Source organism: Pogona vitticeps, chromosome 3 (genome assembly GCF_051106095.1).
Source record: "Pogona vitticeps strain Pit_001003342236 chromosome 3, PviZW2.1, whole genome shotgun sequence".
NCBI classification, from domain to species: Eukaryota; Metazoa; Chordata; class Lepidosauria; order Squamata; family Agamidae; genus Pogona; species Pogona vitticeps.
Window position 1 is genome coordinate 108503771 of NC_135785.1, and position 15922 is coordinate 108519692.

Below are 15922 nucleotides of genomic sequence, written 5' to 3' on the forward strand. Positions count from 1 at the left end.
CGGCAGGCCTTCCTCCCTCCCAATACATAGCTTTTAAAACCCATCTTGGATCCTATTTTCTTTATTGATCTTTCTGCTCTTATGATCAAAGTTATTTTAATGCTGTTTTTATCTTTATATTCTGTAAGCCGCCCAGAGTAGATTCCTGAATCTAGATTGGTGGGGTAAAAATGGAATAAACAAACTGCCCAGAGAGAGCTTTAAGTATTATGGGGCAGTATATAAGCAACACACTTTATCTCACAGGTGAGAAGTATTTTGTGCTTTCTCATATGGAGTTAAAGAATGAGACAAGACAGGATTGACTTCCCCTATTTAAACTCAAGACTTTACTACTCTGACAGCTTAACATTTATTCAACTATCTTAATTTGACTTCATCTGGAGATCATTACAATTGTTTTGCTGTTGCCAATTGTCAGTGCTGTGAATTTATTTATTTATTTATTTGATGATGGACTGGCTGTTTCCCTGGGGTAACTTGAAATACTGATTATTCTAAAGAAATAACAAAACAGTGTGTATGGTTTCTTATTATGAATGGAACAGCTTCTATTGCAGCTTGGATTTTTATGTCTACAATAGCCAGAATAAAGCCAGATGGAGAAAAATTAAAAACAGATTGAAAATCTGGGTATGACAGTGATTAGTCTTTAAGGTATCATATGATACTTTGTTTTTTGGGAGGTCATATATATCCTCTTTTTCACCCTGAGTGAATGAAAAAGAATGAAAAGTGGGAAAGAATGAAAGCACTGTTTATGATAAAAAATAGAAACCAAGAATCCTGAAGATATAACAGTGGCCCAATTCCTGTTGTGTAGTTACACTCACGGAAGGGAAATGGTGTAACACAATAGCAAATTGTTGGTAACTCCCCACTAAGATTCCTCATTGTCATATCTCACAGTGGTCTGGTGGCTCAGCACATAACTAAAAATCCAAGTGGGAACTCATTAAGTAGCAGCAGTTTGCCACTGTGAGTTCCTCCATTTCCTTTCTGCCAGTGCAACTGAGTAATAGAATTTTGGCCAGTCTAGTTAAGGTTTTAACTTATCAAATGACAAAAACAATGCCCTCCTCAATCCACTGGTAGCTTCCAGCCAAGTTTTTCTTACTATAGTTTTCAAGTATTAGTGGACCTATACAATTAATATGTTCATGCGATGAGCACAAATGAAGGAGGAAAAAAGACTGGAAATAATTTTAGATGCTCTATTAGGTAAAGGAGGCCACTGTAGCTAAACTGGGTGTTTTTACCTACTATACTGGATGATTTTCTCAGTGGATAGAGCTCTTCCTCTCTATTATCTGGGAACTGTCCCAGGACCTAACTGCTATCTGTGGTCACCTATTTCTCATAAATGGTTGCCTACTGTATGTTTCCCAGTAATAGCTATTACTGCCATCTCATGCTTGCTGTTGAACAGTGTTCTGCTCCAATTATTTTCCTCTCAACATCTTGCCTAACATGTCTCGTGGCTCACCATCAGAGAGTTTGGAATAGTTAGTTTTTTGGATTACAGTTCCCAGAATCCTATAGCCAGCACGGCCATTAACAGGGAGGAGAAAGTTTCTAGGAACAGCAATCCAAAAAAGTAACTTTTCCTGAGCTCAATACAGCCCACCAGAATGATCAACTACCATGACCACACTTTTCTTTGAGTAAGAACAAGAACTTCCACTAATAACCTGCATCAAGGTAATGAGGAATGAGGAAATTCTGAAGCTGTCCTCTTGACTTTACTAATATTCCTTCTTTGGTGGAAAGGATATTTTTAGACAGTGACTGAGAAGTTCTGACTTTCTGAAGACAACCATGTGAGCATTTAGGCTCAAAGCTGTCTAAATCTTCTTTAATAAAATTACAGGCCTATCTTTTTAGACAAAGTACAAAAATGAATTTAAAAGAGGAGTAATGTTACTTTCAAAGGTGCCTGCCTGATTTTTCCCTGCTCTCTCGTCTATCAGATATAATTCTTCTGTAAAAGAAGTTAGTGGCTGATGTAATTTCCTGCTCATGAGAATTTAGAATGAATACAATTAAAGACACCACAAGAAACACAGCTTATCGCCTCAACGTCCCAACCCATCATGGCTTTATCTCCTAAAATGTGTGGGTTTTTTTTTTAAATGGTGCTCAGAAGAAAGAGGGAGAGGGAGAGGACTGACGTTGTCAGCCACTGTCTTTCAATAAATATGAAGAGTTTTTCCACCTTAAAACATTGCCTTGGTTTATCCTGTATTGCCTTCAAGATTTCAGTACATGAAATCAAGATAAAGACTCTTTAAAAAAAATAATCCTAGTGCTTGCCCCACAGTATTCCTATTCTGCTCTTCCCTAACACATTCATTGTAGGACATGCGGCTAAGAAATCTTCATCCAATATTTCAGATTTTGACACAAATGTTATAATCAAAACACCTTCTTCGCTGAGGATAGTAGTCACAATTGTTAGAATAATTAAAGTCCAAATCTTGCACTGCTTTTCACTTTTCGATTTATGTTGATCGCTCAGTAGCTGGTTAGATAGCTCAGTGAATTAGGTTTGAGTCAAATATTCCGAGTTTGATTCTTCACTTGACACCTGGGAGTCGAACCAGCCTGTGTGGCCTTGGGCAAGATGTACTATCCCAGAACAGGGGAATGGTAAATGAATTCTGGTAACTCTAGACCTGGAAAACCCTGGGCAGGGTAGTCTTAAGTCAGGACTGATTTAATGCATATAATTATTTATTAAGGACACAGGAACTGTTTTGGGCTATGGAAGAAAGGCTCATTAAATCTAAGGTAAGGAAATTTTGGAATTCTTTTAGATTGGAGGGTTATTTACATGACTGTCAACCACCCAGAGTAGTGTTCCAGCACTAAATCAGGTGGTATACAAATTGCTGAAATAATGAAATAATCTAAACTGTTGACTCTTTCCTAGTAATTGTCCCATCTCTGAACACAGATAACAGAACTCCCTGATAAAGCGGGGTCCCTTATCACAGGAACTCTAACCAATGTTGACCTACTGCAGTCACAGAGTTCTAGGCAGACTTTCGTGGGCACATCCCAATTTCTGTCTCCGTACAAGCAGGCAAATACCTGCGGAAGGCTACCGGGATGTAAGAATGACCTCAAAGAGGAGTAAAAGTGTCCTTGTTTTTTCAGGCTACCTATCCTGAGACAAAATATGATGCATACTATTAATAATCTTCTGTGAATCCACCTGTACAGAACTGATACACATGTACTCCCAGGCAGTTAAGGAAAAAACCCTGCATTGTGAAAATATCAGAAATAAGAGATTTCATATATAATGTTAAACAGAATAAGTGTTTAGAAAAATATTGGACTTTTGTGAACTCCTTTTTTTCAAAGTGCTAAATGCAATATTTGTAATGGGAGGCTTCCTCAAGGAAAGCTTCTCTTGGGAGTTCCCAACCACACAGTAGTATTCTTACACAGCCTATCCAGCCTTCAGCACCATCACTGCTACAAATAACTACACTAGGAGAAGCAACTCCCTGATAGTGAGAACATACATTCGGCCACATACACACACCACTCACTGAAGGCTGCACTGTGGCAGCCACCAAGATTCCCACAATCACAGTGATTGTCACCAGGGTGTCTCCATGCATGACGGAGCCTTGAAGACAACCAGGGTGGTAATTCAAACAAACAAACAAACAAACAAACAAACAACAACAAAACCCCTGCAAAATTCTGCTGTTCTACCAGTGACAAATGAGAGTGAAAGGGGGCACAGAATTGAAGTGAGAGCTGCATATAGATAAACTCCAATCCACATGAAATATTTTTTAAAAAAATCTTGTACTTTGCAGAATCAGTGTAATTCACACAAAGGAACTAGCATTGTTAGAATAAAACCTTTCTTCAACAGGAATTTGCACATTGTTTTCCAGATCTTGTTCCTCACTCAGCAGGTTCAGCTTTAAGATATGGAACTAGAAGCATGCAATACTTCGGTGAAAATAAATCCCTGTGTTGCATCCCCTAGTAAAAAAACACAAACAAAAGGAAGCAAGCTAGGTGGAAGTGCTATGTTGGAACCCCTGGACAGCCACTCTCAGTCAAGAGGGCATTGGGTTATGTAGTCCAAACCTGTGTCCTGATTTGGCAACTTCTTATGTTCCAATTTTGCATTCATCCTGAGTTCGTAACCAATTTTCCACTTCCTCAGTCTGTACAGGAACATAAGGAGCAGACTCTGAAAGCTGTCTTCTGAAAGCAGTAACTAGTTAAGAAGACTGAAGTATTTCAAAATCCTGCTAAATTCAAACACCTCTCTCACCAAATTGAGCACCAGACATCTCCTGCACCTTCCTGTCAGGCAGCAGCTGTCCTGCAAGAGGTCTCTGTTGAAAGGGTCTTGATGGCATATGAGGAACACAGGGCCAGTCGTAGTGGCAGTGGGGGCTAGTTTCTCAGTTGCATTTTGTAATCCTCTCTCTGTCTCTCCCAGGTGATAGACCTGACACCTCATACAAGATGGAGAATTAAGTGTGGTTGTAAAATTAGGGAACCAGAGCCCCATAAAACTCTAATGAGCTTTAGGTTTCAAAGCTCTGTGGGGAACTAGCCTCTGACCAAGAGAGTAATAAAAAATCCTTACAATGAAACTCTTCCATGTATTTACTGAACACCGCATTTTCTTAAACATTTTAGACAAAAGAGGACGTGCTTTTTTACTTGTTTTCTTTATGTTCTCATGGTATGGAACATCTGTTAAATAAATTAATGTCTTTAAAATGCTATAAATTGGACAAGAAAATAAGCAGGAACTCTCTCTCTCTCTCTCTCTCTCTCTCTCTCTCTCAAAACACACATCTCTGATGGTCCATTGTTCTTTTCTATATAAAAATGGGTAGACCCTTATTCTCACACATGCAATCCACAAACACAATGGAAGGAAAGGAGATGTATATTAGTATCTGATACTATCACAGTGAAAAGGTCCATATGGGCAATTTCTGATATTTCTCAGAGACAGAAGCCCAAGTAGAGAATAATTCCAGTGGGGTGAACATGCTAGTCTATCTAGTATAAATAGCAAGGGGTCCCATAGAACTTGAGAGAAGAAGGCGGTGTGAAGTAGTGTTTTTTTAAATTAAAGACACTTCATCCTGTATCTGATGAAGTCAACAGTAGTTCCCAAAAGCTTGGGCCACTTGTATAAGATTCTCTAATTTTTGCCATCTGGAAAATGTCATCCTGGAGTGGAATGTCTATGGGGATTTTGCAAGAAAAAGTCAAAAGTAGAATACTGAATTTTTGCGGATTCCCTCTTGCAAATTTTCCTTTTCGAGATCCACAGAACGGCTTATGGTTGTTATTGTTGTTTAGTCGATAAGTCGTGTCTGAATCTTTGTGACCCCATGGACCAGAGCACGCCAGGCCCTCCTGTCTTCCACTGCCTCCGAGTTTGGTCAAATTCATGTTGGTAGCTTCAGTGACACTGTTCAGCCATCTCGTCCTCTGTCGTCCCCTTCTCTTCGTGCCTTCACACTTTCCCAACATCAGGGTCTTTTCCAGGGAGTCCTCTCTTCTCATGAGATGGCCAAAGTATTGGAGCCTCAGTTTCAGGATCTGTCATTCCAGTGAGCACTCAGGGTTGATTTCTTTGAACGGCTAGGACTCACATAATAGTCTTCCATTTCCAAAGCCAAAGAGTTCTGAATCTGGATAAGATGTGGAAGGGAGGGACTATTGCCAAAGAAATGTTCTCCTTTTGTTTGAAGGAAGATAGGATAGAGTGGTCAGGTGGCAGAAAGAAAGAGAAGGAGATACAGGGAGAGAGAAAAAAGGAGGGGGAAGAAGAAACTGTACAGCAGAAAGAAAGAGATTCTCATTTTAACTGCATCTAGTTTTTACTGGCTCAGGCCCCACAACAACATAGACCATAACAGACTGCTCCGATCATGGAAACTGGCCTTTGACAGGGAAGGGGGAAAGAGTTCCCATTTCAGGGAAAGAATAGCAAAGAACACACTTAATTACTTTTTTTCTTTTAAGGAGGTTTGTTGCTGCACAATGCACTCCAAAACCTATCAGGCTATCCTATTCTGGAATAAGAACTGAAAATCTACTGCTCCACTTTCAGAGTCCCTCAGCTCACGTGGCAACCTTTCTAAGATCTGACTAATAAATGCCCTGGGTCTGAGTGGTGATAATACTGAGACCTCCCACAGCCACACTGTACAAGAAGTAATGCATACCGTCACATGTTCATAAAACAGTGCCTCTGCAGACCAGTGCACATGCAAAGTCTGTATATCATCACCACCCTATGAGCCTCACATATGTTCAGGTTTAATACTTCAATAGCTAAAGGGGATTTCTGCCTGCAGTATTTTGGAGTTACTGGTTCTAACTCCAAGAAAGAACCTCAGATAATAATTCTCCTTCTATGTTCAATACAGACACACTTGTTCATAGCCCATAGCTAGGATAAAAATACCAAGCTGCATATCCTATTTGCCATAAAGAATAATACTTGCTGTTCCCATTGTATCTTATACAAAACAACCGTGATCTCAGTTTTCCATGTCCTTATGCACCTTATACCCAGACCTCTGGGTAGTTTGGGCGGCATATAAATTGAATAAATAATAAATAAATAAAATGGCACCACCTTGACAGAAGAGGAAGGCACTGACCAACTTGGAAGAACCCAGAGTTTGTAGATGTTCATAAAAACTGTAGGGGAAAAAAGACCGAGGGAGGAGATAAAACCCCATAGAAACAGCCCAAAGACTACTAGATATACTCAGGGAGCATTGGAACACTGACTAACGAAAGGGGCTTGAGATTTTGCTGTTGTATCATTGCTTTCAAGTTATTCAGTCCTGGTTATGTTCTTTTGGGACCTAAATCAGAACATTCACAACCACTTCTTCTTGGCAGAAAAATACAAAAGTCAAATAATGGGCCAAATCCAACTGTTAACTAGAATGGATCCATTGAATGAAGGGGATTAATGCTGTCTCTGTTAAATCCAATACTTCAGTCAGTCTTCTTTGGATGGGACTAGCAAATAGCTTTAGCCTAATCCATTGCGGACAATGGCGCAATAAAAAGGCTCTGTCGAGCACGTGTCTGTGGTGGAATAGTGAGTGGGGCTGGACCTTTGTTATTTCCACCTGTGGGGAGATATTCGTATTTGTATACGAATATGAATACCCCCATATCTACCTCATACATATAACCACAACACAGTTAACACAGCAAGCATTTGGAAGGTCTCTGTTGTGTGAGTGCAATTACCTGAAGTCCAAAAAAAGCCATCAGAATGGAGTTAATGGTACTCAAAACGCCTTCAGGATCAAACGGCTGAGTGGTTTTGTATATCTCCTGATAAAAAAGAACATATGGCTGAAATTACTCACAGTTCTCAAGATCTAAAGGATAAAAGGGCCTCTCAACAGACAATACAGTGGGTCACAGAATAAATGTGCACCACATAACGCAATATGGCATACATCCAAACTGTCTCACTGCCACACAGATAAATATATCTTGGTGCATTGTATCAGACATCACCATTAACACGAGAACCTCGGACTCAGTCAACTCATTTGTTCATTTATCCTGTGCCAAATGGGTAATAAATTTCTGAAAGAAACAAAAAAGGACCCAGTTCTATCCCAAGGGCATGTGACTCCTTCCTCTATAAACCAGAATCCTGTTGAATCTGCACATGATAAAGAGGCAAGCATGGGAACAAGCCTATCAACACTGCTGGCCTTCTGCATCCTTAATGCACGCAAGCAATGCTTACACAATTATGTGGCAAATGAGAAGGGAAGAAGGGGAAATGGCATGATTACCCTTAAGTGCACAGTTTTTCCCAGTAGGATTTTGCCCACAGTGGCCATAAACATACTAATTTATATAATGATTGATTTTCCCCCAATTTATTTTTATGCCAAAACAACAAAAAAAGGGTGTAAGTGGTCCTGTGTGTCATAACATGATACGTTCTGCATTGAACAGATAGGGTAATAATATACACACTTGTTTGACAACTTTACCTATTTTCAGAAACCATTCTGTTTCTCCATATTTGTCCTAACAGTAGTTAAGTATAAACTACACACCAGGACACTCAAATGTTGTGGCACACCCATTTCTTTTAGAACTTTTCATGATTCATATAGTCAAAGGCTTTGCTGTAATTCATAAAATACAGATTTTCATCCAAAAAATCTTCGACAGACTCTAGTAGCAAATATATATTTGCAACCTGATCCCCAATTCCTCCTCCTTTTCTGAATCCAGCTTGAACATGTGACATTTCTCACTCTATATATGGTAAAATATAGACATATAGACATAAAACATATATATACAGTATTCTCAAAAAGAGAAGTTGGAATATGACATCCATTGATATTCTCTTTGATACGGTTACCAAAATCCCCAATGAGCTTGAAATCAGACAACTGCTGGCAAAAAATAATCTATATCTAGCTCATTTCTTAGTGTTTTGCTGTTGCTGTAGGTACCATGTCGAAGTGCCTATGAACAACGTCTTCTGTGACATCAGCAACCTCTCAACCAGTCACATATCCAAATGACTGGTAAACTAGTTTTTTTTGTTTTGTTTTGTTTTTAGCATTAAAGATAGGTGATTTCAGTAGAAAGATCACATATCTAGATTTTCCGAAGACTGGTAAAAACATTTTTGGGGTATCAGGGCGATAAGTAAATAAATGTACAAGAACATGTGAATTAGTTAGGATAGGAGGCAGATAGGTTAAATCATATATCCAGGCCTCTCAAAATTTCAGGTCAAATTTCATATGGAGAACATAGCCAATTTCAGAGCATAGCAGGAACTCATGTTCTCCAGTAGAGCTCCCAAAAAGAATCATGATGCAGCTTTTAGCACACAGTTACTTAGACCAGGGCACTTACGTGTCACTCAATTGTATTCTCTTTTCTATCAGCTCATGCAAAATTGGTTGTTATTGGACAGGAATTCCAGTTATGATATTATCCAAAGGCATCCAAGGTGGAAATATCAAAAGAAAAGAATCTATTTTACTAACTCCAACTTTGACTATAGTCCTTGCCTAACATTCCACCGAGAGACGATACAGAAATAAGAGTAACCAGCAATTTAACCTTGTATTTCTTCATATATACTATTGAGACTATCAGTTGTAGTACATAGAATAATAGAGAATCATAGAATAATTAAGTTGGAAGGGGGGGATCAAGTCCAAGCTCAAGACAAGAATCCAAATCAAAATAGATCTGACAAAGTAGATTTTATCTTGAATGCCTCCAGTCAGTGTTGGAGTGCTCACCACCTCCTGAAGTAATTTGTTCCATTATCTTACTGCTCTAACAGTTAAGATGTTTTTCATGATATTCAGCTGAAATCTGGCTTCTTGTAACTTGACTCCATTATTACATATCCTGAACTCTAGAATGATTGAGAGCAGATTCTGGCCCTCCTCTGTATGACTGTCTTTCAAGTATTTGGAAACTGCTGTCAAATTTCTCCCCAGTCTTCTTTTTTCAAGGCTCAATATGCTCAGTTCTTTTCCTCAGAGGTCTTGGTTTCCAGACCCCTGATCATCTTTGCTGCCCTCCTCTGAACTTGTTCCAATTTGTTGGTATCTTAAAAGGTGGTGCCCAGAACTGGAAACAATACTTGAGACCTGGACAGTGCTAAATAGAGGGGGACAACTAGCTAGTGTAACTAGCTTGGCACGAGAGCTTAGAAAATCTGTTTTTCAGACTACAACTCCCAAAATTTGAATCCAGCACATCCCTTCCACCCCTCCACCTTCATTTCCTTTTCTAGTTTAAAATGGCCAGTTGCAGCCCAGAAGCTGCCAGGGCTACCCATTTCGAGTCTATGGGGGGCACTGCTTTGACTTTTAATCATAAGTAGTCTTTAATCAAACCCAGAAATGATCTTTGAAGACTTCTGATTTTCAGGAAAGGAGTGCATGAAGGCCCCCCAAGGTGTGTGCATGCATGTGTGTGTGTGTGTGTGTGTGTGTGTGTGTGAGAGAGAGAGAGAGAGAGAGAGAGCATGCTTGCTTGCATGTGTGTGTATGTGCATGCTCATGCTTGCATGTATGCATGCATGTACACTTGGCAACTGCCCAACTCTGTTACACTGCTGTTTTAAACTGTACAACACTCTAAAGATCCTGGTGTGCAGGAAAGCAAATTACATTTTTTTCTGTCCATTTCTCTCCAAATTAAATTATCTGTTGATTAATTTTTGCTAGTCAAACCTACCAAAGCTTTCAACAGTGCTGAAAAGCACCTGCACAGCCTGACTCACATTTTGTTTGCAATGACAATGTGTTACTGCCAGTCGGTATTTTCATTTTGTAGATAAGAAATCTTGTGACAAAAAATCTAAGTGCTAGCTCCTAGCTAATATGCTAAACTAATTTATACTTTATTGCTATTCCGACCAAAGGTCAGCTATGTTAGATATATGACTAAAATACAGTAACAAATCATACAGTATTTACAGGTGATACATAGTAGACTGAAACTCAAATTGCAGTTACATGTAAATTTCTATTCTGATAACTGTAATGGTTTAATCATCTGTTTTCTTATTAAACAAGCTGCTGGACAGAATTTTGCAACCTTCGCTGTAGTTTCACTTGAGGAATCAGAGAGGAGAAAAATGAGGTAACAGTTAGCAGGTCTACCTAGATAATGTTTTAAGACTCGGGAAATAAGTAGATTGCAGAAATATTTAAACAATTTATATTTTCCTCTACCTACACAGAAGTAACCAATTTGTCACCTCCTAGACACAATCAACACTCAATTTTAATTGGTCCCTGGGAACCCACCAAATTTATATCATATCATGGCAAAAGCTAGTTCAAAGGGTTTTTATCAAAGGAAAATAAGGAACAGTGTCAAGGTATAAGAGAGGTATTCCACTATTTAAAGTTACACCTCCATTTCAGATCTTGAACATCATATGCATGCATGTTTAGTATATGCTTGGCCACCAACTGGAAAGCCTTTATTGCTAGATGGTGCCAGTTCTAAGGTGGAGCCGAACCATTTATGTATAATGTATAGAGCAGGTATTTGTTCAGGAAAATATACTTGCAGATGCCAAATCACTCTTTGTAGATTAATGTAGCTGTCACAAGGTTGGCCACCCGAACCGATGTCCAACTATGTAAAAATTTTATCCCAAACAAGGATGATTTCCTGAAACTAGGAAACAAGCACACTGTCAGAATAGCCTTAACATCCATGGTATAAGGTGTTAAAACACAGTGAAACATCTGGATGTAGTCATCATGAGATACAACACAGGGGGAACCTCTGCTTGGTAAAAGCTGCAGTGCTGGTGTATTATTAAGCATAGAGATAAATTCCTAAGATCTGAGATTGCATGTGAAATTTCAAGCCTTACAGTGCCTTCAGTACTGAGTTTCTTCCTTCCATCAATGGGAGACAGATAAATAGAGTGACAGTGGCATAATAAATTTTCCCTTTGTTTGGCTATACCTGGCTACTGTCTGATGAAGGAAAGAGCTGGGGTATTAGATGAGCAATATTATGATCTAAAAGGCAAAGGCAAACAAGCCAGCCACTTACGAGGACCTCACTGAGCCTGCCCCCCAGATATTCAATTACCTTACATGTGGGGTATTGGTACATGTGGCCTTCTCCAAGCAGCAACTTATCAATGTACCCAGCTGCCCCGCCAGTACAGTTGGGGTATTTTCCATCATCTCCTATTCCCCCAGGGCCCAGGTAGCCTCTGTAGAGAGAGTACACAACATTAATTGCAGCTGTCAGGATTGCAAGCACTGGAACTGATTTTGTGTATGTTCACAAGACCAGACCGATACAGAATGAATTTGGAAATGGATGAGCTGAGCTTATTTATCAACCCTTGGATAGCGTTTACTACATGTGCACCATTAAGTGTAATGATCTTTGTGATATCTGCACGCCCCCAAAGGCTCTGATAATTCTGGCCACCACATTTTTTGTTTCTCTCTCTCTCTGATCTTCCCCAAGAATTCCCTAGAATGGAATGTAATTTTAAAAATCCATTGGAATAAGGCAGTCTGAAAACATGCTTCTCTAATTGAGATGTACCGTCTGCCACAAAATATCTACAAAACATATCCCAGCTAATGCAAGTGTTTGATGTTCCTTTGATTTTCCATGTCTGACAAACAATGGAGGATGGTTATCAGGATCAGAATGTAAAATCAGTTCTTTTGTGTCAATGTTCCCTGCATAGATTTATCTCCAAACAATGCTGCATTTTCCATACACATTTGTTAGCCCTTTTAAATTGAACAAGCGTATTCAAAATACACTTTCTTATTTTAAATAGCTGTTTCCCTGTTCACAGGGCCACAACTGCACTACTGGTTAGGATACCAAGAGGAATAAAATATGATTATTTGCACCCCAGGTGGGGTGCTATTTGCTTTGGTTGAGATTATTGCTGGACACTTAATTACATTTTTAATATTTGCTTTAATTTTGGGCACACAATTTTTGTTTCTAACATGATATCTCTAGCTAATGCCCCAAAGTTCACTACTTTTTCATCAGATTTCTAATGGAAGACAGAAAGCCAGGCAAATACTGATATAGAGCATAAGCACAGCCTACCAATAGGGGCAAATCCAGCTAGTGCTTCTTGTCTTGTTATATATCATTGCCAGATGCCTTTCTTATGGCCTTATACTGAATTGATCCAGCCAATATAACTTTATGTATGTGAATTATGTTGGTATCATATTTCCAAAGCTGAGAGCAGAAAACACAGAGTAATAGTTACTTAAAATTCACTTAGGTTGGCTTTTTCTGAATTTGAAATGTAAAAAGATGTTAGGAACACTGTATCAGTAACCATTTTAAACAATGTTTCAGTAAAGGTCAAGTCTTACAACAGTCAACATGGTCATTTTAAACCTGGCTTCCGCTTGCATATGTGAAACCACATAGCGCTTCCCTCATAGATCCATTTTAACAGAGGAAATATTTTTTTTAATTCTCTGAAAAGTTATTATGTCTGATTTATGGATTCTTATTACCTTCCACACGGAGAGAGATCAAACAAGCACATATTTGACATAGGCAGCCTTATGTGGAGGAACAAACTGCATTCATCTTTTTACACTATTGAAAGCATTTATTTTCATGTATTGCATTTTTGTGGCATATTATTGTTGGAATTATTTCAGTCTTGTAGACTGTCTTTACTAGGTTTGGCTGGAAGGGACCTTTCTGGGCTGGGGTGACTGTCAATCAATCCAACAGTAACCAATTGTCCCTTCCCTGCCTCTGATTTCGAAGACACCCACACCTCTTTGCTTAAGTGTCTCCCCCCCCTCTTTTTAGTGTGCTGTCAGTTATGCAGTTAGAGTGTAGTCTGAAGGAACCTGCTGGAAGAAGGGTGTGAGTCTGCTGAGGCCTGTTTGTAAGCAGTCGTTTTTATACAGTATACAGGTTTTTTTTTTTTTAAAAAAAATCTAGTCAACTGTGAGTAAATGAACCTTTTTGTTCTTTTTCTTACCAATTCAGAGTGAGTGACTGTAAGTGTCAGTCAATGAGAAGGAAAGACCTTTACTCGGAGGAGATTTAAAGCTAATTCTGCTCTGTATGTCCCTGCACTTTGTTGTGCAGTTAGAGGATTTTAGCCAAATTTCAAAACTCTCCAACAATTATTTCCCCTTAATCAGCTCAAACCAGGGGGTATAATGACAGCCTAGCTGCTGTAAGTCCTTTTAAAGACCTTTAGATGCATCACAGGGGCTTGAACATTTAACTTTCTGTTGGAGCAATGTTGCACACACATAAACAAGAGATCTTTCTCCCAATAGTAAACAGTCAGTCACCACAGGTTGCTGCAGGTGGCAGGAGTACAGTATTTGCACCCAACTGAAAATTAATCATTACTAACTACTGGACTTCTTTGTTTGTCTTAATGAAATCTTTGCTAAGATGCACTCAAAAGTGAAGGTTCATGAAAAAGGAAAGCTATTCAATTTTTCCAGAAGAACTTGCAAGACTGTAATATGTTTCTACATTTGTTCTTTTCTAGTGGGTTGTTTAACAAAGGGAGGGAATGTGTCATGAAATGTGAGGCTAGTGGAACTTTCATTCAAGTCATGATAACCTATAGTAACAGAGACTTCCTCCTCCCATCCCCTGGCTCCCACAGCTTCCAAATGGCTAAAGGGATTACACAGGCTGCAGGACTCATAGACAGAGGTAGGAAGTGTTTTCTTTCAGAAAGATCGCCACTACTGATTATTACTTAACATTAACTAAGAATTACATTTAATTCATTGTGAAATAATTTTATACTAGTTTCAGGCATAAGCCACCTTTGTATACTCATTGTTTTTAGTTTTAAATGTTGTCTTTCAATGATGTAAGCCACCTTGGGCGCTTTTTAAGGAGAAAGAGAGAGTGAAAATATTTTAAATAAATAAATAATAGTCATAGCAGTCACTATAACACCTGTACCTGTCAAACCCCCACCCATGAACTTTTAGTGAATTTCGAAGACTACTAAGATTTTCACAGTGTCAGAACTTTGCATTTCCATTCTATTTTACATTCCCTCTTTCCGCATGTTTGTATAAATGTCCACCTATTAAGGTTACACACCATGTATCCATTAAAGGTAAAGGTAAAGGTTCCCCTTGACAATTTTTGTCCAGTCGTGTCCGACTCTAGGGGGCGGCGCTCATCCCGCTCTTCAAGCCATAGAGCCAGCGTTTGTCCGAAGACAATCTTTCCGTGGTCACATGGCCAGTGTGATTTAGACACGGAACGCTGTTTACCTTCCCACCGAGATGGTACCTATTTATCTACTCGCATTTGCATGCTTTCGAACTGCTAGGTTGGCGGGAGCTGGGACAAGCAACGGGCGCTCACTCCGTCGCGTGGATTCGATCTTACGATTGCTTGGTCTTCTGACCCTGCAGCACAGGCTTCTGCGGTTTAGCCCACAGCGCCACCACGTATCCATTAAACCTTATGGCAAATAAGATGTGTTAGTATTTAAGGTGCCATTAAATCTTATGGCAAATAAGATGTGTTAGTATTTAAGGTGCCATAAGACTCCTTGTTTGTTTTACCTCACCAGAAATATGACATCAATTGCAAAGCCTCATCTATTTTGCCCATTTGATTATTTGTAATTCATGCACTTTTAACACATAAACACAGAAATCAGCAAACTACAGGGCTAAATGTATGTACTTAGGCCCTGGACACACAAGGGAAATGTTTTCTATTTCTTCTGATACTTTCCATATCTCTGTTGTACTGAATCATGGTCACGTGGTTTATACCCCAGGATGAACGTCCCAAGAACTTTTAGCACTACTGATTTATTTGCTCCTACAGTAGTGCCTCGCAAGACGAATGCCTCGCCAGATGAAAAACTCGCAAGACGAAAGCGTTTTGCGATTGTTGTGGTGACTCACAAGACGGCTTTTTCTATGGCCGTGCTTCGCAAGATGATTTTTCACCGCAAGATGATTTTTCACCTCGCAAGACAAAAATAATCCATTCGTCTTCTGAGGTTTCCCATAGGAATGCATTGAAATGCATTCCTATGGGAAACTGCGCTTTTGCAAGACGAAAATTTCGCAATACAACACTACTTGCGGAACAAATTACTTTCATCTTGCGAGGCACCACTGTATTTGAATCATTATGGCCAGCTACACCACAGTATCCATTTATTTTTCTCTTGCTCCAAGGGGCAATTCAGCCCCTTGATCTTTTTAAAACACACACACACCAATATATTAGAAAAAAGTCTCCCTCTAAGGTGTGTTACTGCTTGAGCATGCTTAACTCCACCTCCTCCACATAGCCTTCATACTCCCTTGTGCACCCACAGCTATCATTTCCAGCC

At 39.3% G+C, this 15922-nt stretch overlaps 1 protein-coding gene across 1 annotated transcript in view; it reads right to left on the reverse strand.

Moving 5' to 3' along the window:
* Window positions 1-15922, reverse strand: part of LOC110083669 (heparan-alpha-glucosaminide N-acetyltransferase) — a 114526-nt gene that overhangs the window by 49472 nt on the left and 49132 nt on the right. Inside the window, exons 9-10 of the mRNA XM_020802279.3 lie at window positions 11656-11782; window positions 7279-7365 (exon numbers count right to left, since the gene is read on the reverse strand). Of these exons, the coding sequence (XP_020657938.3) occupies window positions 7279-7365; window positions 11656-11782 (214 nt within the window). The remainder of the gene's footprint in view (window positions 1-7278; window positions 7366-11655; window positions 11783-15922) is intronic.